At 27.5% G+C, this 25,877-nt stretch overlaps 1 protein-coding gene across 2 annotated transcripts; it reads right to left on the reverse strand.

Moving 5' to 3' along the window:
* Positions 1-4,362: 4,362 nt before the first annotated feature.
* On the reverse strand, positions 4,363-24,181 carry LOC100200856 (signal peptidase complex subunit 3). 2 transcript variants are annotated; one of them, XM_065812579.1, is made up of 6 exons: positions 24,070-24,181; positions 17,382-17,531; positions 9,724-9,797; positions 9,565-9,641; positions 8,079-8,194; positions 4,363-4,538 (listed from the first exon to the last, which is right to left on the reverse strand). In XM_065812579.1, the coding sequence occupies exons 2-6, from the start codon at positions 17,528-17,530 to the stop codon at positions 4,415-4,417; spliced, it is 540 nt and encodes a 179-aa protein (XP_065668651.1). In that variant the 5' UTR covers position 17,531; positions 24,070-24,181; the 3' UTR covers positions 4,363-4,414. The 2 variants fall into 2 exon arrangements, with proteins under 2 accessions (XP_065668651.1, XP_065668652.1); XM_065812580.1 differs by having other exon boundaries at positions 24,059-24,105.
* Positions 24,182-25,877: the final 1,696 nt, after the last annotated feature.

Consider the following 25,877-nt stretch of genomic DNA (forward strand, 5'->3'; position numbering starts at 1 on the left):
TTATCAATGTGAAAGTATAATCTCAAAATATAATTTAAAAAAAGGTAGGATGAGGTACATAAACATAGGCTTTGTTTTCTTATAAATAAAATTCAAGTTTAGCGCAAAATATTTGTACCGATAGAAACCACTCGCAAAATATTTTAATTTTGATTGGTCTATTAAAATTTTACCGTTATTTTTACATGGTTTTCACTTACTATGACTGTAAGTGTGAAAAGACGCGCAAACTGGCGATAGGGAGATTTTTGAACAAAAATTAACGCCGTGGTTGTTTTTTTCCATTTTGATAGCCTAAATTAGTTTTTCACCTAACAAACGCATTACACTATTATTAATACAAGGGCAAAGCTTTACCTACTTTTCAACGATCTTTAAGACATTAGCAATTCTTGAGCATATTGACGACCAAAAAGTTTTTCAAAGAGTGTGCAATTGTATCTTTCAACAACTGATCCTTCGCAATGATTTCTAGCTTCAGCTGGATTTAGACTTTTTTTTAAGAAGTTTAGTAACTTCTCTCTTTGGTTCAGGTTGAGCCAGGAAAGACGATCTCTCTTATTTATTGGGCAAGGGCTTCTGAAAATGAGAGTGAGGTTTTGTAAATGAGAAGTTTAGCATCTTTATAGCGGCTAGCTACATCAACAACCATCAAAGCGTAAGTATACCGGTCAACTTGATCATGAGGCAAAGAGATTTTAATATGAGGATAATCTTTTTTATTATTATTATTGCTTTATTTTTCTTTTCTTTTTTTACCTTTTTTCTATCAAAGAAATACCACCTAACAAAGCTGTAATAGCTTCTAAGATGACCCAACGTAATTCCCAACCTTTATAATTTTCGGAGGGTGTGTAAAAGTCGCTTAACTCTGGGCTGTGAGGGAGTCGGATAAGATCTTCATCTGGTTTCTGACTGAGTTACCTCATCATTCTCCTATAAAGACGTGAAGCTTTGACGTAATCATTAAGATGTCTTGTCACTATTCCTTCAGTCTGTAAATGTTGGTTTAGCCGATCAATCAATTCCACGCGTTTTTCTTTATATTCTTGTTGAGCCATTTGCAATTTTTTGAGAGCTTTTTTGTGACGTTTTTGCTCCTTGAGCAAATATTTGTCTTTAAAAGCGAGAGCTTGGATGAGATAAAAACCTCCTATAAACAAACTAGCATAAGCGATTGGTGTCAATGATGCTAAAAGTTGTTGGCGCTATTTTAAAATTTGTAAAATTTATTCAATTTTTCTTACGTTAGAAGATCAATCGAAGCTGGGATCCAATTTTTGTCTTTTATATATAAGCATTTTCCGGGTTGCTTTGCTCGCAAGCAAAAACAGAAATGCTTTTCCAACATCCATTATGTAAAATTTAAGTGACATTTGAGACGAACCTTTAAATTTTTTTAGAAAGAGTGCTAAAGCCAACGGCTAGGTCACCGCTTTTAAAACTCTTATATGCAATATCAAAAGCAGGGTGCATATAGTCGCATCCGATTGATCCACCTGATAACATTTTTTTTAAAATTTAACAAGTAACTACACTAGTGTTATTTTTAATGTATTGACTTTAAATAAAAGTTGTCTGATTAAAGAATTCGATTCAAATCGATGTTAAATCCAAGAATTTTACCAACCATCAGGTGCTGATCATTAGATATACGGCTAGCTGGTTTACGCCATCGTTCAGTTACAGTAAAGCAAATATAAATTTTTTAAATCTCTTTGATATATTTTGCTCTAACCGTATCAGTAAACTGCCAGGCTTCAACAATTGATGGTGAAGGTGCTGCTCGAGGTGTCATGTTCATTTTAAGATATATTAATATATTAACATAAAAAACTTTTCTTAATTAGAAATGGCACATTCAATTCAAGGTCATCTATTAGCTGTATAAGCAACTAATAGTGAAAAAACAAAGCTCGCATTTCACCTGCTTGATAGGAGACTAATTGTAACCATTTTTTACATTTTCAACAATAATAAAAAAAGAAACAGTTTTTAGTGATATGTTTCATGTTTTCCAAACGTTTTGGATTGATCTATGTGGTGCTCAATGTGTCCTTGAAATTTGTAAGGAGAAGAGTGCATCTTTTTTATCGATGGTTGTATCACCCCATCCAAACTCAATATCCGCTGCTCCCCTCTCATAAAATTAGCATTTAGCGAAAGTCATATAAAACACAGCCTTTAGATTTTGACTCAGCGAAACAAATGTCATGTCGCTGTTTGTCAAAGACCAATTATCAGCCATGGCTATTTCTCCGTTAAAAGGTTGTTTAAATTCATAGTTGAACAACGGACAACTCTTTTTAGACAAGAAGGTCAACTTGATTAGAAACCATTTAAGATCTAGAGAGTTCGCTGCTGTATTGATACACGTCACTAATCACGCGCAAGAGAGGGTTAAGTTATTATGAGTGAAATTTTAACTTTTATATCTATATATATATATATATATATATATATATATATATATATATATATATATATATATATATATATATATATATATGTATGTATGTATGCAGGGCCGCCGAGAGCCGTCACGCCGCCTGGGAGCGCAGGCGTGACGGCCTAAAATATTGAAAAGATCTTAAATATTGAAAAAAAAATGGCTTAAAATATTGAAAAGATCTTAAATAAAAACTTACCGAAAAAAGAAAAGGACCAGTTAATAAATTTATTACTGAAAAATAAGGCGTACAATCAAAAAGATTTAAGTAAAAAAATATCTACTTTAAACTCAAAAGAAAGGTACAAATCACAAATCGTTTTAAAACTTAAAACGGCCAAAAAGTCAATTTTTTAAAGAAATTTACCAACTTTATTAGATCCAATATAGGTAAAAATAATGCTTCTGTCTAGCATAGAAAATAGGCATCAGAAAAATCTAAATCTTTGAATAGATTTTAAACTTTGAATAGTTTATTTCAGATTACACAAGATATGTTTGATGTAGATAACTATTTGTTGCGCAGATTCACAAGATATTGTGGATGTCGTGATGATAGCTAGAGAGATTAATCATTAAGTATACATTACAGACTCATAGTGTTTCATATTTGTTTTATAATTTAATTTCTAATAAAATTTTCAGAAGTAAATCTGTTTAATTTAAGTAGTGGCTAATGGAGGTCTGGACTTTCTAAAAATCTGTGCAATAAATTCACCTAAGAGATCACGCAGAGATAAACAGTGAATTAACCGAGGATGAACTGAGGTGTTCAAAAAGTTTACAGGTGTTCAGAAATTGATGATTTGTATAGAACCGCAAATTATAGATATGTATTATGGACGGACCTATATAGTAATATACGCAATTCATATAGTATTACTGTAGAATTAATCTTGGCGGAAAAAATGTTAAAAATAGAATTAACTACGAAGCTTATCAAAGTCTACTAAATAAAAAAATTAAAAAAACTCCTTTAAGAGAGCATGCAAAAATAATGTAGTTGATATGATACTTTTGCAACCAAAAGCTTATTTTGTAAAACACGTTTTTTTTGTTCATCATTTTTTTCTAAAACATGATGCGAAAAACATATTTTTTCAAATTATAACGTCAGACAGTGTCATAAAAATGATTTGAATGAACCAGTAAAGTGATTTTATAATACTTTACTTTGTAATACTTTGAGTACGTTTATACTTAGTGCCCATGAGTGGTTTTGCACTTCATTGCCACAAAAAAATATAAACAAATCATGAACTTATCTAAAGCTTTTTGTTTTATTTGCTGTTTATGTCGTTCAGCGTCTATGGAAATTTTTCTGTAGAAATTTGCTTTAGCGAATTTCCCACAGAAAAATTTGCATCTTATAGCGCGCTATTTAATTTTTAGATAGTAAATAGTTCAGGTCGTTTTTGTGTAAGTTTTTACAACAAGTCATGCGCCAGTATTTGAAAAATAGTTAAGCGAACTTATACCCATTTGTATTAGGAAAGCCCTTTTTTTTTTTTTTTGCAGTGTACTTACACTGCACTTGCAATTTTTGCATATATACCTGCTCACAGTTAAAAAAATCTGTTGTAGCTGTTATATTTCTAAGGCAATCTCAAGTTTAGCCATTCAAATCTGTTAACTCAATATCCGGTAATACAATGGTATAAAAAGTTTGGTTTATTGGACCACTTATTTGTGAAAATTTTTAGTAGCTCAAACAAAAATAAAAATAAAAAATAAACCTGAGTAAATTTATATTAAGTACACTCTGGCTGTACGAAAAAATAAACACTCATTTAAATTAAGAAAACGTTCAAAATGTTGCAAAAATACTGCTTTAAAATAAAGCAAACCAAATGAACGTAATTACGTTAAATTTATAAATAAAGGAGAAAATTTTAAAGAAAATTTAAATCCGCTAACAAAAACTTTCAACTTTTATTCACACAAATTGAAACTTTCAACCCAATACTAACTGTTGACGTAAGTGTCGGGAAATGAAAAAACGAATTGATCGGGAGCTCTAATTCTGGGTAGAATACCAGCATTTGGTATCAAGTTCCATGAAAGAGTCAAGGTAATATTTTTATGACCTCTAAACGAGAAAAAATAATTTCAAATATCATATAAATATTGAAAATCAAACTAAAATTAACAAAAAATTTTATTCAGAATAAACCATAATATTCATATTATATTTAGCACGGTGAATCATTTGATAAGTTTTTTTTTTTACTACTATATCGATTTCAGTGAATACTATATAATAGGGATGTTAATCGAAGCGTATCGGAGGTGGAAAACTTACGTTTCGCAAATGAATCATGATATAGCAAAATACATATATAAGATGTTAAGGAGCTCCGACTCTAGCACCTAATGCGTCGCGAAGCGGAAATAAAATTTTACTTACTTTTCTGAAAAAAATTTTAATTTTATTATTTTAAATATTTTTTAACCGAAACAAGTAAGAATTAATTAATAAAAAAAATGGATTTTATTAAAAACCGATTAGTTAACAGTTTTTGTTAAGTTTAAAAATCAAAACTGAATGCGGAGCAGTACATTTGTTCCTAGTCTTTAATTTAATTTTAACTTTAAGTTATTACTTTTAAGTTAAGCGTGGTTTTATGTTTTAAAATGGTTACTTTCAATCTCAGCAAACTTTTATTTCATGATTTTCCTCCAAGGCATATTTTCACAAGGCACTTTCAAGGCATATTTTCACAAGTAAAAAAGCATTTGCCTGTGGTATATTTTTGCAGTCCATGTTTTTATCACTTTATACTTGTTACACAGTGAGTTTTAACATTTTTGAAAGTCTGGTTTTTTATTTAATAAAACTTTGTGGAAAAAGAAATAAGTTGTTTCTTACTAAATATAAAAGATTTTTTAATTAAAAATCAACAAAAAAAAAAATCTCTTGTGAATATAGTATGTTTTATATATTAAGTTGTTATTATTATTGTTAATTAAGCTATGAATATTAAATTATATATATATACATACATATATATAAATTATGTTAGTGTATTCTACAACACTGTGTTTCACCATCAGTAGGTTCATCAGGAAGAATCCTTCTTCCTGATGAACCTACTGATGGTGAAACACAGTGTTGAATTAATCAAAAATTAGATAAGTGTTTTTACTAATTTATATATATACATATATATATATATATATATATATATATATATATATATATATATATATATATATATATATATACATATATATATATATATATATATATATATATATATATATATATATATATATATATATATATATATATATATATATATATATATATATACACACACACACATACATACATACATATATATATATATATATAAAGTGTGTGTGTATATATATATATATTTATATATATATATATATATACATATATATATATATATATATATATATATATATATATATATATATATATATATATATATATATATATATATATATATATATATATATATATATATATATACTTTATATTTTATATATAGTCGCGAGCAGTGAATTGTACACAGCAGTAATTTTTGGTTACTTTTTATCTTTTCGTCTCGTAATTCAATGGTTACATATTCTCTATTTTTTATTTAATAACTAATCTATAACTAAGATAAGAAAATACTACAATATATTAAAAATAACAATACAAATTATTAAAACTTATTATTTAGGTACAAAGAAATAAAAACATAGAAATTTACTGTTGTGTACAATTCATTGCTCGCGACTGTATATTTATTTATATACATAATATAAATATATAATATAATATAATATATATATTATATATATATATATATATATATATATATATATATATATATATATATATATATATATATATATATATATATATTATAATGCATAATTTATAACTTTTTTAATAATTAAAAATAATAAAGATTAGAAAAAAATCCTCAAAAAAAGATTAGGGCATGCGAAAAGGAACAGCAATTAATTAACTTATCAAGCAGAGTGAGCATAAACTAAAAGGTACTACTTCACACTTATGGATCCAATATATGCATAGATTTATATATATATATATATATATATATATATATATATATATATATATATATATATATATATATATATATATATATATATATATGTATATATATATATATATATATATAATATATATATATATATATATATATATATATATATATATATATATATATATATATATATATATATATATATATATACACACACAGACAAAAATTGTTTTTACTATGTTTCACAAAAACACTTTTAAGTTTGACATTTTTGTTGGTGTTGTATATGCTTAAATGTATTTTTTTTATTACTTATAGTGTACCACGAAGAGCACCTGAATTAGAATAAATAAGTTGTTTCGAGACTAACTTATCAATATGAACAGCACGACGAGGGATATATAAATTTTCAATCAGAAATATGAATATCTGTTTGCAATCATTACTGATGTAATGATTGTATAGCAATAACACATTAAAAAAAAAACCATGCTTATGTCACAATCTGTACATAAAATGATAATTCATGGTGCTTCTTTTACCAGGTATTATAAGTATCCTCCAATAGGTTCTTTGTCTGAGAGTGCTATTGAAGCCAGAAACCAGGAAAAACAAAACTGCACGAGTTAGTCATGCTTGTCAAACTTTCTTGGCAGAAAACACTAGGGATACAGCTAATTATTTGTTTGCGATATTTGATATGTACCTCTACTGAGCGTTTTTTTGAATGTTATGCTGTTGTCAATAGTTTTGACTATTTTTGTTAATTTTATTTTTTTTAGTAAAGAAATCTCAATACAGTTTATAATAACAATTCAAAGTTTTGTTGCTTTTTGTTTTTAAAAAAATTTTTAGAAATAATTTAATAAATTTTAACTAGTAATTAACTAATCTAGAAAGATTTATATCATGAACTAAAATATTATTCTGATAAGCTGTTCTACGTTGAATTAAAAAAAAAAAAACTTTTTTCATAGCCACAAGTTATTGAAAACATCTAGTAGAACGTTGAGAAACTTTGTTAGAAACTAAAGAGTGAAGAATCAAATGATAGCAGATTTGTTTATAATTTTAATAAGTTTATATTCAATGAAATAGTTTATTATTAATCGTGTTAATGATATAGTTGGTAAAATTCTATAAAATATCGGCGCTTATTGTTTTTTGAATAAAAATATCCGGACTTATGTTATTTTCCGGATTAGTCAGGAATAAGTCCGGATGAACTAAAAAAAATACAGCAAAATGTATTTTTATAAAAACCGGATATTTTTCTTTTAAATATAGAAACATTAACAAAAATTTGATATCTTGTGAAAATATCAGCTCAATATGTTGAATGGTTCTTTATTTATGAGCCAATTTCCTTATTTTGTATTATATATATGGTTCAACGTATTTTATATTGCTGAGCAAACGAAGAGCTACAGTTGGGATTGGAAAACAAGATTTCACACATTCCAGCTTTTATTATTATTTTATTTTTGTGGGTTAAATTTTTTAAACTTACTTGCACATTATTAGCTTATTAGTTTTTAACATAAAAATATATATTTATACCAAGACACCAGCACATAAAAAAAATCTATTGAACTTACTTTAAACCAGCGCCATCATCAAAAAAATAATATTTGCTGTTCATGTCTTGAAGATCTAAATATGCATTTTCACCACGCTTAATGATTTTGTCCCATAAAACAACTTGGTTTAAATCCTAATAAAAATATTTCATTTGTTGAACTTTTTAAAACTCTTTTTAAAAGATAAAACATATGTTAGATTCTTTGTAAAGTATAACAAAACAACAGAATAAAATAAAATTATATTCTTTTACAACCATTAAATTAAAAATAAGTATATAATAAAAATATTGTTAACAACAGTATTAATAATACTAAAATTAATAATCATAATTTAAGTAATTAGTAAGTGATTGTTAAAGATTGTACTTAATGATACTTGAACTGTTGACTGACCAAAGAAACAACATCAAACATTAAAAGTAATAATAACATCAACACTAGAAAGCCAAGTAAGTCAAAAACATTTTTCTTTACATATAAAATTTATAATATAATTTTCACCATAATACACTATTAAATTACATATTTTGAAAAGCATGGGGGGGGGGGACAGTATGCACATTTTCCCCAGCCCCTTTGGAGTTGTCAGCTCTGTATTTTTAAATTACAGAGCTGACAACACCAAGGGGCTGCGGAAAAATAATTTTAACATTTAAAATTTCATCCGACTACACAATTGCTGATGGTTTCAAAGCTCTAGCTATCCTAAAAGGTAGTAAAAATCAATGGCAAGATTCTGCAACAACATTAATAAAAAAATTAATAATTATTAAAAATTAAATTTAATAACTAAATTATAATAATTACAAACAGTTGAAATTCTTTTAAAAAAAATAAAGTTTAAGATTATACCATATTATGTGCAAAAACCTTTTAAAGATTATACCATAGTATGTGCAAAAACCTTTTAAAGCCTCTGGGATGTTTTTTTTCAGAAAATTTTTAAGATTTTTTTTATATGCATTTTAAAACATAATTATTTCATTAAAAATGTCATGAGTTCATTGAATGACAAAAAGAATAAAAAAACAAACATTTTACGAAAAATTGATTAATAAAAAAAAGTGCAACTAGAAATGTTTTTTAATTTGAATACAACAAATATAAACTTAATCATTTTTTACAGTGCCTAAAATCTGACTCATTCATTTCATTAATACATGTATTTAGATAATACTTAAAATTTATATATATATATATATATATATATATACACACACACACACACACACACACACACACACACACACACACACACACACACACACACACACACACACACACACACACACACACACACACACTTTTATCTTATCAAAATAGGAAAACAATGATACCAATCAATCATTGTTGGCATCTTTTAACATTGACTGTAACTAACCAGATTTTTAAGCTGATATCATTATCAATAAAATTTAAGTAATATCCCCATTAACAATAAAATTTGTAAAAACCAATAATAAAAAAAAATGAATCACATAGATATCAATGCTAAACTTACATTGCTTTTGGTTTTATACTCTGCAGTCAAGTAGAGAAAGAGTTGCTTTACATTCCAATTAAATAATGGTTCTAAATCTGATTTGGAAAATTGCAAAACTGTTTAATAGTTTTTATATAAAAAAAATTAACTATATATATTTATAAAAAGAAAACATACCTGACTTTAAATTAAATTTCAAAAAACCCATATCATTCTTTGCTCGAACAGCAGTAAAGTCTCTAACATGTTTTCTACAAAGTTAAAAATAATCATTATAACTCTTTTTAAATAACCTAAGTATAAAAACATTTTGAAATTTTTTAGAAGTACAAAAGAACTTTTGGCACATGCACACAGTGGTCCAAAAAGGTAAAGTTTTGGAAATAGAATAGTAACTATTGACTGAGAAATCATAGAAAACTCATTGAGGATTTTTTTAAAATACTTGCTTATTTTTTGCCAGTTATGGGAAAATAATTTTTAATTATTTAAATAACTTTGTAGACTGGGTTCTTAATCTATTTTATACAAAAAGAAAATTTAAAAATTTATTTGATTTCGGGATCTGGTTCCTAATATTTATTGATAAGTAATTTAGTACTCAAAAACATGTTTTTCAAATATAATGTTGATGTGATAAAATTATCAATATTGGTTTTAAAAGATTTGATATGGCAAGATATATTTGAAGATTAAAAAATAAAAAATGTTAAAAACTTTATAACTAATCATAAATCAAAGGTTGTCCAACACATCAAAGCATCTTATTTGATTTCAAAATAACTCTCTGGCTTTATATGCTCATGAAATCTGCTTTCATGCTCATTTAAACCCATGACATATTTGTAATAATATAAAGTGTAACTTACACATTTCACATTATATTTCATAACTCTTGAAAATTTGTCAGTTTTAACTTTGTGTTGACAAATATATCATACTGAATAGAGAATTTTATTGTAACATGCTGTCTTAGCACATAGAAGTGAAAAAGAATTTCTACAATAAATCTTTTATGGTAGAAACTAACTCTTCAGAAAAAAATCTTGTGACCCGGAATTGAAACACATGTCTAATTGTGTGTTTTATGTTTTTGTAAGAACTTTTTCTTATACATTATGTATTAGTTCACCAACTGGTTTTGCTTTTCAATTTTTAAATCTAACCTATATGAAACAGATGCAGTAATTCAAAATCATTTCCTTTGATTTTGGGAAATTTGAACATGTTTTTGTTCAAACTTTTGTCATTTAAAAAAAAATCAAGTTCTAACTTTTTTCCTCTAAAAGTTCAAACATGTATATATATTAAAATTAGGTTCTTTATTATCATTTTTTTTAAAACGCCTTATATGTTTTATTAAATCGTTGAAGAAATCCCATAAATTTTAATGATTTTTTTATGTGCGATACCCATAAAAAGATCCTTAAAAAAAAGTGAATATACCTTTGAGCTAATCAAAGTTTATTCAGAACAGCAAATAGTTCAAAATGTAAACACAATCAGAAGATCTCAGGCATGAGACAATAGCAAATTTTCTAAAAAATTACAAAGTTCTAGGTGCAAAATCTGTAAAATTATTCTTACATTTATTACAAAGCTATTACAAAGCATTTAAAAACAAAACACAAAATTGAAATTCTTTAATGTAATAACTTGGTGTTAAAGGCTACAAATACCATTTCATATAAAATGCCTCAAAATCCTTAAACCATTTACAGTCTTCATTAAATACTTTAGGTTAATCATGAAACAAGTTATAAGTTTTTTATAAATTAAACTTCAAGATAAAAGCAAAATCAGTCTTACGTTTGATTACATTCATAAGTTTAATTCATTTGATTTAAATTTAGACAAAGACATTGTTTCTTATGTTATTAATGGCAGGACTCTACAAATTTTTTTTTGACATACACTGATGTTTTTCTTAATATTTTTAAGCAAATGTCTATAGTCTCTATTTATATTTTACCGCAAGAATTTTTAGGTTGACATGCGCAATTTAAAAACTTAACTTTTATTTGCTATTTAAATTTAAATAAAAACATCAAAACAAATATTAAATTAAAATAATTAATATAAAATAGTAAAACATTTAAAAAAAAAATTCTAACTAATTTATTAAAATAAAAAATGACAAAACAAATGTTTTATATAGATTGTAAATAAAATGATTAAATAAAAACAGCAAAATGAACATTTCATTTAAACCATTTTATTCAAAATTAAAGTAAAACGTTCGTTTTAGCCGTTTTTATTTAATTATTTTATTTACAATCTATGTAAAACGATAGTTTAGGTGTTTGTATTTTAAATTTTGTTAATTTTAATTCTTAATTTTTAAAATATAATTTCAAATTTTTTAAATTTTAATTTTCAAATTTTAAATAAAACAATTAACATTTTATTATGTAATGTAGTATGAAGTTATAAAAAAAAAAGAATAACTTATATAATTTTTATTAAAAACTTGTTTTTTAATGTTTATTTTTTAAATGAATTAATTTAATTTAAAGAATTAAATTAATTCAAATTAAATTCTACTAAAATTAAAACTAGATGTTATGATTTAAAAACAGCTTGTAGTTTTTATTGCTAGAGCTTAAATAACATCAATATTTTGTCTAAAATAGAGAAAACTGCAATTTGTCAAGCCCTAAATGGAGCTAGCTTAAAGAAAAAAATATGTCAAGACACTACAATCAACAACAAAACTTTACAACTAAACCTGACAAAACTTAAACATCAAATGTGTTACCAATCACACTATTTATCAATTTGTCTTGTTTCTTTTGCAAAGTTCACTAGACCTACTTGTTCTTTGAGAGAATAATTTGAGTTCATCTGTCTCATCTTGTGATCTTAGTGTTGATGGTTATCTTTCTTTATATCGCTTTCCTTCATATCAAGACTGCACTCTTTTTGATATTATTTCTGATCAAATTAACCGAGCCCTTTCTCTTTATCCTTCAGCCAATATTATAGTTGCTGGTGACTCTTCAGACATAAAGGCCTACAACTTTTGTCTTTCTCAATCTCTAACACAAATAGTCAACTTTCCAAAACGCTTTCCAGACAATCCGAATCATTTACCTTTTCTACTCAACTTGTGTCCTATTTCTAATCTGAGTCAATGCTCAGTTTCTCCATATTCGTGATTTTCTTTGTAATGACCCTTGGGAAGAAATCTTTCGCCTTCCTGCTGACAAATATGCTTCTTCCATAACTTCTTGGATTCAGGCTGGCATGGAATCCTTTATTACCTCTTGACAATTCCAAGTCAAACCTCACTCTTCTCCATAGTTTTCCTCTAATTGTGCTGCTGCACATTCTACGTGATGTAGTCAACAAACAGGTTAATCCATTGCCCGACTTTTGTATCACTCCAGCTTCTATATTTAAAGGAATTTCCAGCTTAGACTCTTCTACAGGTTATGATTCGGACAACATACCTGTTATACAGGCTTGGAAATAAATCGCATGCGATCGCATGCTGTAACTGAACACGCTTATATTTTTTCTTTACAAATTGACCACAGCAGTTTTGATGTTTTAACAATTTAAATGCTATAAAAAAAACTATCAAGTTAAAAATAACTTTTAATTGTTGATCTATTCTAAAACTTTGTTTTACGCGAAGGCTTTAAATAAAATAAAAAATAATTATAGTGATTGTTTAAAATAAACGTATTTTGTGTAAATTAAAAAATTTTATATTTAAATTTTTTTAATGATAAATATTATATATAAATATATTTTTAATTTTCTTCCTAGTTTAGCTACCATTTCTTTTTTCAGCGCATTTTTTAACATTTTTCTAAAATGTTAAAAAATCATTTAAACATCTAAACAGTCGTGGTCAAGTTGTCAAAAAATAAAATCAATTGCGTGGTCAGCAATAGCGCTCAATCGCACACCATTCCTGTCCTAGCCTGGTTATAGTCTTACAGAAGCGTCCTCCAGAGCTGTCGTCTACACTCTAAAAAACTATTTAACAAGTGCTTATTAGATTCTTGCTTTCCAACCTGTTGGAAAGCGGCATCTGTTATCCCTATTTTCAAAAATTCTGGAGAGCCACCTGACTAGCTTAACTACCATCCTATTAGTCTTCTTAGTACCATAAGCAAAGTTTTTGAGTCTTTAATTAACAAACACTTAATCTCTCATTTTGAATCATCAATTTGTATTTTGATCTTCTCGTTATACTACTGATTTGTTAACAGTAATAACTGATAGGTTTTATCGTGCATTAGATTAGATTGGAGAGGGCGTTTGAGCTTGAAAAGGATCTCACTTCTGCTACAGCATGGGAGTCTCAGTGGCTGGTAAACTTTAATTCAGATAAAACTCAATTTTATTCAGCTAATCATTATCGCAATAATCTAGATTTTTCTATATTTATAAACAGTGATGTACTCGATGTCATCAATCCTTCATCTTCTAGGATTACCTCTTACTTCTGACCTTTTATGGAAACCATATATCAAATCCATTGCAAAATTAGCATCTGCTGAGGTTGCATCTCTTTATTATGCTCACCATTTTCTTACTCAGGATTTTATTCATTATCTCTATAAATCTTAAATCTGTCTTTGTATGGAATACTGTTGACATATTTGGGCAGATCTTCCCAAGATGCACTTTCTCTTTTAGACAAGGTGCAATAACGCATTGTAAACATAGTTGGACCCATTCTTGCAGCAACCTTCCAGCCATTATCACATCGTCGTAATGCTGCTTCTCTTTCTCTTTTCTAAAAGTACTATAATGGGCACTTCTTTAAAGAGCTAGTGTATCTTGTGCCATCTACTAAAATTTATTCTTGTGTTACTCGTCATTCAATTAAAGGGATCCCAAAGCTCCAAGACATGTTGTGTTCATACTAAAGAGAATGATTAAAAAAATGTTTGGGCTAGATTTTTTTGATTAAAACAAAAAAATAAATGCACACCAAGAAAAACTAACTTTTTTTATTTTAGTTAAAGCTTGCTATTTTAATTTTGTAGGCCAAAAAGTCAGCATAATATACGCCGCAATCTACAGACTTGATAATTTATTCAATCGTATTATATATATATATATATATATATATATATATATATATATATATATATATATATATATATATATATATATATATATATATATATTTGAGAAAAATAAAATTTTATTGTTGAACAATATTTATTTTAAACAATATTATTATTTTTAAATTAAATTGAAATAAATTAAATTTTTTTAATTTTATATGAATTTATTTCATTTGTAAATAGAGCTTATATTGATCAACTGCCATTCAAACTTTTGTAACAAACTTTTTTACACTATTGTCATTTAAATGTTTAAGTGGTTTTATAACACATTACTTCTTTTATCTTACTGCCGAAAAAATATTATAAAACTAAATTAGAAGAAGCTGAGAAAGTTTTTTCTAGTCTTGGACTGTTTGCAACAAAAAAGAAAGAAATTCTTTAAACAATGAAACTTTAGATGTATTGACTTTTTCAAAGGAAACTATAAAAAAATCTCATTGGTGTTATGCTTTTGTCTTAACTAATTATATTAAACAAATAAATACTTTTATGCATTTGTATTACTTTTGTGTGTTTCAATATAGTAAAATAAAGTTTGAAATAGTTCAAACATTAAAAAAAAGTTCCAACTGGAACCCCTAGTTTTATTGATGCTTGATGCTCTGCTTGATCACAGTCATCCTTTTGATGCTCTGCTTGATCACAGCCATCCTTAAGACTCATTTGATACTTATACTTACAGGAATAAAATAATCTTTATTTATATTCAAAACAAAATCAATTGTAAGAAAAGTGTAATTGTGTACAAAGAGTAAGAGAATGTAATAAAGCTGTTGAGCCATCTATGGTATCAAATGAGCCATCAAGGTATGAGCCATCAAAGGTATATAGTGTTGCAAACACAAGCAATACTTTTATCACTTTGTATATTAAATATATGTAAGAGGTAACCGAATAACTGGTTAACATTTAAATTTGGGTACTCATAATTAATTTTGATTCTATGGACTTTAATCAGCCTGTATGATTAAAATCATTCAAGTCAATCTGTAGTTCTGTTTTGTATGTATCCTATACTTCAGAAATAATAAAATAGTTTCTAAATAAAAACTAAAAAGTTTTATTGTTTAACAGGGATGCAGAGTTCCAAAAGGACTCCGGCTTTATATCTCTACAATTTCCAAGTCTGTAGTGTCCAGAAGCTCTAAACATGACTGCTGAATTATGATTTGCTATAAGAAAAAAGTTTATTAGATTTAATGACTTGAAACTTATTGTTTTTAAGCCCGGAGTCCTGGAGTCCTTGCTGCCATTATACCTAAGGACTCCGGGTTCAAAAAATGATTGTTCCTCTAACCTATAAGTCTTAATTTTTTTCCTATTAGTAGTCTATAAACTCATTTATATTTTTAGAGTTCCTGAATACCAAAAACTTGGATAAAGTAATCTTTTTGTGACTTTCAAATCAGGAGTCCTTTTTGGGACTCCGCATCCCTGTTGTTTAAACAAAACTACTATTTTTTAATTTAAAGATAAAGTAATGGAACTAAATTTGCCAAAAAAAAGTTTTTTTTGACAGGCTTTGTTAAGAAGCAATACACAGCTTGCTTTTTTCGTAAATGTCAAAAGCATTCAGTTAAGCAAAAACTTTTTCGTAAAATATAAACGTCAAAAGTGTTCAGTTAGGCAAAAAAAAATTTTTAAGAATATTCAAATTATCTTTTAACATCATTTATGTGACATTTATTCAGAATTTCAAAGGAATGTAAAAAAGTTTTGCAATTTTTATTAAATTTTTTTTCTAATCATTTGTTAACTAATTTATTACATAAAATTCAATATGTAAAATATAAGTCCCTCCATCATAGATTATCATAGGTTATAATAAGAGAAAGGAAATTAAAAGCTTTTTTATCCTTATAAAAAAAGAAAAGTGCTTTTTTTTAATGAGAATTCTTTTCTCAAATTTTTTTTTTTTTCTTATCAATTCATTATCATTTAAAGTCCAAATAAAATTAAAATAAATAAATTCTGATTAATAAACAAAAGATTATGTCAAGTATAAGGTTGTTTTAAGAAATAAATTGTAAGGAAATGTAACCTTTTTCAAATACCAAATTTAGATTCAATTAATAATTTTTGTTAAAATTATTAACTGAATCACAATTGAAGTTTAAAATTAAATTTAATTACAATGTGATACTTTAAAATACTTTCAAAAAATCAATAGTCTTTAGGCTCCTGTTACAAATAAGATCACAACACATTAAAATTTCAAACAAAACTATTTGTTGATTTTAAAAACAAATCATAAACAAAATTTTATCTTGAAACTATAAAGTTTTTTTGCCATTTCATGCAAAGAAAGTTGATTATCTCAACTAAGTACACTATTTTTGGATAATTTTTTTGTGGATAATTTTTGAATAATTTAAGCTTGATAATTCTTTTTTAAAGTTACGTTATCATAGTGGTTGTAACTTAGATAGCATTACAGAATTTGTTAAATAGTGCTTAAGCAAAGACTTAGGAAGAAACTTGCTTTTTTGACTTACCTAAATAAATTGAAGATTTTAAAATAAGAATTTCATAAGAAAATAAATATTAATTCACAATCACAATTAATAAATTTCAACTGAATTCAAAAATAAGAAGTAACACGTGATGACATACAATACTTAATAATATACTGAAAATATAATTATTAGAGAAAAATTTTAGCTATTAAAAGAATTGTAAATAATAATAATTAAATAAATAAAAGAACAAAAGAGTAATAATCACTTTTCAAGAAATACTTACACAAGTTGCTTACTGACAGCATAAGTAACATTGGGCTCATGATAAGGCAAGAGTATATATGTAGATAAAAAGCAGCCTACTGTGATAGCACCCAAAACTGATAGACAATATGCAAAAACAACATTCAGGCGACTTAAAACAGTATGCATGCTGAAAAAATAATACAATGCAAAAATACTAATGGTACAAATAGAAAGTATACAATAACAATTAAAAGGATTTTTAACTATTGCTATTTTGATCACCAAAATGATATTTATAATTGGTTAAATTGGCAAACAAACACGAGAAAACAAAAATAACCATATTGGACACACGATGCAAAAAAGGTATCAAGTCTTGGAAACTAGTTCAGCAGATATAAATGAAATGACCTTGTTTAAATTTAAAAATAAAAGTTTTTAATTTTTGTATCAACAATTAACTATAATAAGAACAACAAATTTTTATTTTTTCTTTATTTTTGACTTTACCTGTAATAAAAAAAGTTTTTATAAAACTATTGAAAAAGTACTAAGTCATTATACTGAATAAAAAGTTTTCTTATTTGCAATTTTTAGACCTTCTATTATAAAATATTATTTTTCAATCTTTTAAACTTTCATTTATAAAAATACTTGCTAAGTTACGATAAAATATGAATAATTTTTAATAAAATGCTGACATAACAGTTTGGGATTCTCCAGCAATTACAAAGCCCTAATTTTAGCTAATAAAAAAAATCAAGAAGTTTAATATAAAATATGCTTATAAGTAGAAGTTATAAGCTCATAAGAAGATGTTATCTCCATATCAGAATATTATGCTTATAAGTGTTTCACTTATTAAAGAAATTGCAATAAAAACATGTGTCATTTTTATATTACATTAAAACTTATTTTTTTTAAACATAAACATTTTATTTTGTCAGAATTAATAATAATTATTAATAAATATTAGATTTTTTGTCACATCACAGTAAACATAAGTTAGTTAAAAAAAAATATTTCTACTAACTTACACACTTTTTGTTAGGTTAGGTTATCTTGCTACTGGTAAAATGTAACCCAGTACAATTTGCTTTATGTCCTTCTGCCTTGTAGGATACACTTTTTTAGGCAGAAGGCTAGAAGCCAACTCAGACTTAAAACACCACCAGCCTTGGAGCACTTGGTTGAGTAAAGGCTAGAGATGGTGTCTTGAAAAAATACTCATCTTGGGCAGAATGCCTCTGGCTACTGTCTTGTAGAAGGCCGCATAGGCAAGGACTTAATGGGTAAACAAATTCTGTTGATCAGCCTCTTACCCCTTCTTCATCTATTAGGTTAGAAAAGATTTGTATTTTTAATATTATGTTTCCAGTTTAGGACGTTGAATGCTGGATCTTCTTGACTCAATGCATGGGTTTTGCTTGTGTCTCTGTTTTTATGACAAGGCAACTCATTCTATTATCTCCTAATGAGGGTACAGCTCTAAAACTCAGTTTTATGGTTCTAAGGCCAACTGGTAAACAGGTTTTCCGAACTCTGTGGTAGCTCTCAGAGAGGCTATCTCTTGTTTTTCATCCTAGTCAGTGCTCAGTTTCTCCACATTCACTCTTAAGTGCTTCTGTGAACCTTTAATAGTATCAATAATAAGGGCAAATCTGTTATTACACTTCTCTTGTATGGTTCAGACTTTGTCGCCTCACCTAAAGACAAAGCTGAATTGTTTGCTAAGAACTTTTCATCAATACCATCTCTTGATTCCACTAGTTGCATTCTACCTGGTATTGCCAACAAACAGTTTGATCCATTGCTTGACATTCGCATCACTCCAGCTTCTGTATCTAAATTGATTTCCTGCTTAGACTCTTCTACAGTTTGTGGCCCGGACAACATACCTGTTATAAGCAAGGTTTTAGAATCTTTAATTAACAAACACTTAATCTCTCATCTTGAATCTAACAACTTACGTTCTGATCATCAATATGGATTTCGATCTTCTTGTTCTGCAGCTGATTTGCTAACAGTAATATCCGATAGGTTTTATCATGCATTAGATGAAGGTGGAGAGGTTAAAACCATCGCTCTTGACATTTTAAAAGTTTGGCATGCTGGTCTTCTCCATAAGCTTTCTTCTTACAGTGCATCTGGTACCATCTTTAAGATTATACCAGTCCTTCCTTTCTAACTGTAGTTTAAAAGTTGTCCTTAATGGACAGCACTCTTCTCCATATTCTGTAACTTCAGGGGTTCCTCAAGGTTCTATCCTTGGCCCTCTACTCTTTTTAATTTACATTAATGATCTTCCAGATATTCTCACATCTAAGATGGCATTGTTTGCTGATGATACTGCCATTTATTCTTGTCATAATAAGAAGCCAACACTCTGTGATTGCTTGGAGGGGCATTTGAGCTTGAAAAGAATCTCATTTCTGCTACTGCATGGGGCTCACAGTGGCTGGTAAACTTTAATTCAGATAAAACGCAATTTTATTCAGCCAATCTTTCAATCAGCGCAATAATTTAGATCTTCTTATATTTATGAACGGTAATATACTCAATGAGTCACCTACCTTCATCTTCTAGGATTAACTCTTACTTCTGATCATTGTTGGAAACCATATATCAAATCCGTTGCAAAACTAGCATCTGCTAAGGTTGCATCTCTTTATCAAGCTAGACACTTTCTTACGTCAGATTCTATTTTCTATCTCTATAAATCTCAAATCCGGCCTTGTATGGAATACTGTTGCCATATCTGGGGCAGATCTTCTAATGATGCCCTTTCTCTTTAAGAAAAAGTGCAAAAACGCATTGTAAACATAGTTAGACCTGCTCTTGCAGCCAACTTCCAACTATTATCACATGGTCGTAATGTCGCTTCTACTTATCTTTTCTATAAATACTATAATGGGCACTGTTCTAAAGAGTTAGCATCTCTTGTGCCATCTACTAAAATTCATTCTCGTGTTACTCGTCATTCAATTAAGTCTCATCCTTTTTCTATGACTGATCCTGAATGCTCCAAAAGTTCTTATTCCTCTAGTTTTTCTTCACAAACATCAATTCCTTAGAATTCACTTTCTTCATCTTGCTTTGCTGATTCATATAATATGCAATCGTTTTTTAAAAAAAAACATTTAAGTGCTTTAGGAAATTAATTTCCAAAATTTTTGCAAATATTTGAAATTTAAAGGAATTTAGTTCTAAAAATTCCAGTAAATGGTACTTTTCAACAAACCCCTAACAAGTAGGGGATATTTTCTCACCCTAAATTTTTTACAATGCCAAACAGATCTCAATCTCATGATGAGAATTGTTGTACAGTCTGTTGCATGTGTCTCAAGAACTCTTATAGGCCTGTTACAAACTCTTTGATGGAAAGAGTTCAGATTTTCTACCAAAAAAGAATCAATTTTGAAGACCCTCATGTACCTAGAAATTTGTGCGAATCTTGTCATTTTAGACTCAAATAAAAAGATGAAGAAAAAGAGGTAAGATAGACCTCTTCACAGATAATTTCATGTGCGCTTAAATTTAATAGTACGTCATGGTTCATAATGCGCAGAGTTGCATGAAAAAAAGTAAATACACATAAATTAAGATAGTAACCTTGAAAGAAACATTCACTTAAGCTTTGTGATAATAGCTGATCGTTATAAAACTTTATTGTTACGTTTATAAAATTCTTGTCATAATATTATTAAAGTTAATTGATATAATTTATTAGTCAAGTCATAAGCTATTTTTGTATATAATTACGCCCTCAAGAATTTTTGTTTCTGTATAAAAGTTGTAAATAGAATTTAATAAACAAAAATAAAAGTAAACAAAGTTGTCGTATTAATAAGCTATTTCAGCAGTATGGCATCTATGGCAAAAATGATTGGAAAATTTGATGGACCTGGAGATGTTGTAGTGTGGCTGAAAAAGATCAAACTGGTGGGAGAACTGCAAAATAAGGGCGATTTTTCATTGATCATTCAGTTGTTTCTTGAAGGCAGTGTGTTCGCATTATATGAGCATTCATATCTGGATTACCGGGTAAAATTTCAAAGCAGCTACAAGCACAAATGAAAATATTTGGGATCAGTTTACAAGATGCAGTAAACCATGCATGTGATGGAATAAAATGCTTTAGATGTGGAAATCTGGACACATTGCAAGATTTTGTTCATTTTATCAGGGAAACTCAAATGGGGAATCGCCAGCTGTTTCCCTAAATAACTAACGGCGCTTTCAATATGCACTGTACAGGTGAACACCTTTGCAGGAAAAGCACTGTTTGACAGTCTATGTACTTGAACTATTATTTCAAACAACATGGCTCAGAAAGACAGTGTTCGTATCAGAAGAAATGAACTAATGGCGTTGGCTGTTAATGGAGAATTTGTGAAAACAGAGGGAGAAGCTACATTAACATTGATCAGCAACTGAACACTACATTGATGACATAATTGTTAATTTGAAAATGACATCAGTTGAAAAGGTCGTAAATCATTTAGCGTGTTATGGATTGGTAACAAAAGAACCGGTGCAATGTGTTACTGCACGAGTGTTGGGTTTACAACTGTTTAGAAATGAAAAAAAGGAGATTTGTTGGAAACGTGGAAACATCATTCCAAAGTCACAAGATATTAAAACTGAAAATCTTGAATCCTGAGACTATGGGCTACCACCGCCTTTTTACAGTTTCTTTAGGAAAGCTATTGTATATTGAATTATTTTTATTACTATTGTATATTGTATTATTATTAAGCTATTGTATTATTGTATATTGTATATAGAAAGCTATTGTATATTGTATGCTTATTGTAATATGCTACATGAACTCTTTGAAAATACATATTTACATAAATATGTTGCAACTCAACAAACTTTACTTTTTTTGATCATATTTATAAGTTGACTTTATTTTTACTTGCATGTACTGTAACGTAATGTAATTTATTTTTATTTTATTTTTACAACAGTTATTTAATATAACTAATTTTAAACTCTCCTTTAAATCTCTGGTTCCTTTATTATTTTATCACAAAATTTAATTCTGTAATTTAATTTAATTTTTTTTTATTATAATTTTATTTTTACGTTGATCTGTATATCTATATATATGTGTTCATGAATGTCAATGCATGTGTGCATATGCATGTGTCTTGTATATATTTGAATAAATATTGTAATAAACAGAAAACAACAACAACAACAAAAAACACTTGACACTATACTTCAATTTCAGGTACCAGTGTAAAAAATATTTTTATGTTTTAAAATCAAAAAGACTTTCTTTGCATATTTCTCATAAACATGTTCTGAAATGTTTTATCTAAAAAATTGCTAAAAACTCCACCATTAGTTGGACACAACATTGACCACTCTATTTGTACACTAACATAATATATATATATATATATTTATGCGGCCGTGGCGCAGTGGTTAGAGCGCTTGCTATAGAAGCAGGAGATCCAGGTTCAAAACGAGCTCTGGACATATTTTCGCGTCACAGTAAGGAGGCATGAACTTCCTGGTTAAATGCACTTCCGCGGTGCTCTGTGACAAGACCATAAGGTCTTCTTAGAGCACCTAAATTCAAAAAAATATATATATCTTGGCTGACGATATATATATATATATATATATATATATATATATATATATATATATATATATATATATTGTCAGCCAAGAACCAAGAGGCTGTATGTCCATTTTATGATGGACACATACCTTATTAATTGTTGAATATTTATTGATAATAAACAGAAAAAACACATAATGTGGAAATATGTCCACATTATGTGTTTTTTCTGTTTATTGTCAATGCCCTCTTGGTTCTCAGCTGCAATATACATATATACATATCCGGAAAAAATGGGGAAAATATTTTCCTTTATATTCCTCCTAATTTTGATTTTAGCAGAATTGTTTTTAATTTTTTTTCAAACTTTTCTTTATTTTTTTTATGAGTGATAAGTGAAGAAGCTTAAAAAACAAATATATTACAAAAACTAAACTTGTATGTATACAAAATGTTTTGGATATCCAGAAAACTAACTTTAACTTTATTAATGAAATAATACTGAAATAGTAATATAAGGTGCCTGAGCAGGTTTTGCTACCTGCCTAGACTTTAGCTGAGCTCCAATATAATTTTAAGAGAAAAAAATTTCAAAAAGTCCAAACTTATAAAAAAAACTATGCACATAATTCGTGCAAAAATTGATGTTGTGGAAAGCTAAAATTTTTAATTTATATTGACAAGTTAAAAATTTAATGCTAATATTCTTTTTAAAAAAAAGTTATTGGAATTTAATTAATAATGATTAAATTATTTTTAAGGAAAAGTGTTTTAGGCTTATATATCTGGGTAAATTCAAAACTAGAAATGACGCATTTTTAATTTTTAACTATACATACTTTATGAGTTAAAAATGAACAAGATATTTCTAAAACTTAGCACATTTCTTTAGCATTGAAGATTAAAGAAATGATCAGTCAGATTAAGAGGGAAAAATTTAAAGTTTTTAAAAGTATCGCTTATGAGAGGAAAAGTAAACATTTCATCCAAATTAAAAAAAGGTATGTGAAAACTACTTTAAATTAGTTTTTACTGTTACTCAAGATAAACTTGTTGCTTTACTAAAAGTCGTTTAAAATAAAAATATAATGGGTTTTGAAATTAACCATTATCCTATCAAAGATGAGATTTTACACCTGCAGCTCACCTTGAGTTGTCACAATATCCAAACTCCTGTGGAAGAAATACAGTTAATGAAAAGCAATTTCGTGTAAGGGATGATCGAAATAAATACGTGTTTGTTCCGAGAAAAATCCCGAAACCAGACCTGCGTGTTTTTTGACGTCAATGAAAAGTACACAAGAAGTGTAGAAAAATAAGAACGTTATTGTAGTACACAAGGAGGTACACTAAAATGTTTTAACGAAAAGAAAAAAAGTTCTTAGCTGTGTTTTATATTTGTACATCTTATCTAAAATCAAGTACAACAAAAAACGTTATTGAAACAACTTAACAAACGGAAAATAAAAATTTTAAAACAAGTAGACAAACATTTTCTAAAACAAATTGACAAACCCAAATTATTGTTTTTAAACTGCGAGAAAAAGTTATTTTCAAAATACATTTATTGAAGTTATAGTTTATTGTTAATTGATATCAATTCATATTTTAGCAAAAATGAAAAATGTCATGTCTAACAGATTGGCAAATCCGATGTCGGTGCAAATAATTAATCAAAAGTTGGTAAAAAAATTTATTCACGTAAAGCTGAGCAATTAGTCCAAAAACGCCAAGTAAAAGCAATGTAAAAACCAAATACACTACTAAAAAATCTCAAAAATTAATAATTTTTGGAAATTAGGATTACCTTTTGTGAAATGAGACAATCAAAGTTCATCAGAATTAAATTTTTTACTACAAAAGTTTAAATAAAAATTTATTATAGAAACAAAGGTATACATAAATGATCATAATGATCTTATCGACAAAACCTTTTTTTAAAAAAACGATATATATTAAAACATAAAAAGTAATATTACGATGAAATAAAAAATATTAAAATTACACAACCATGGAAAAGCTGCAAGCGGATGTTGTAACAATATTAAAAGAAACGTTCAAAATATATAACTTAAAGAAACAAAGAGCAAACTTTAAAACTTTGATGGAGGAGAATTTTCCGAAAACACTTAAGCAACTAACTATGGAAAACATACCATCTAGTTGTTAGAACTTTTTTTTTTAATTTTGTTTTAGTTGCCCCAAGAAAATCTAACGGTGTTGTCACAGAGTACTGCGGAAGAGCATTTGACTAGGAAGTTCACGCCTCCTTCCTTACTGATGACCCAAAAATATGCCCAGAGCTCGCTTTGAACCCTGAATCTTTTGATTCTTAAACGCTTGATTAAGAATCAGGGTTGCCGTGTTATTTTACAATTAGTAAAAAACTTGGCAACAAATTCTTCAGCTTGTTTATTAATTTGTCTCTCAGACAAAATTTTTTTTAAATTTAGAAAAAAATCTAGATAAATGACATCATTTTTTTTTTCAACGTGTACCCAGGTTAACGTGTACCTGCCCGTTAACGCCCGACAAATACCCGGGCAGGTATTTTAACGATTTTCGATATCCCTAATTATTACTTTTAAGTGTCTACATGAAAAGACATGTTTTTTCCAGGACACATTGTGGGTTATTAATCTAATACAAACATTTATTCCAAGATTTCTAAGAAAAATCTTAAATTTACAATCCAAGATGCATATTGGATGACGGACAATCCAAAATGCATCTTAAAATGTCGATAAAAAAAACAAAAACAAAAAAAAAAAACGTTATAAAAATGTATTTACCATAGTAACTGGATAATGATATGAGAAGTTGTTACACATACTTGGTTTTTATGTTTTTTGTTTTTTTTAAATCTTTTTGCTAAAATTAGAGTAAATACATTTAAATAATTACAAAACATTTTTAATTACAAAACATTTTTAATTAGCATTGTGAATTACAATT

Source organism: Hydra vulgaris, chromosome 12 (genome assembly GCF_038396675.1).
Source record: "Hydra vulgaris chromosome 12, alternate assembly HydraT2T_AEP".
Taxonomy (NCBI): Eukaryota; Metazoa; Cnidaria; class Hydrozoa; order Anthoathecata; family Hydridae; genus Hydra; species Hydra vulgaris.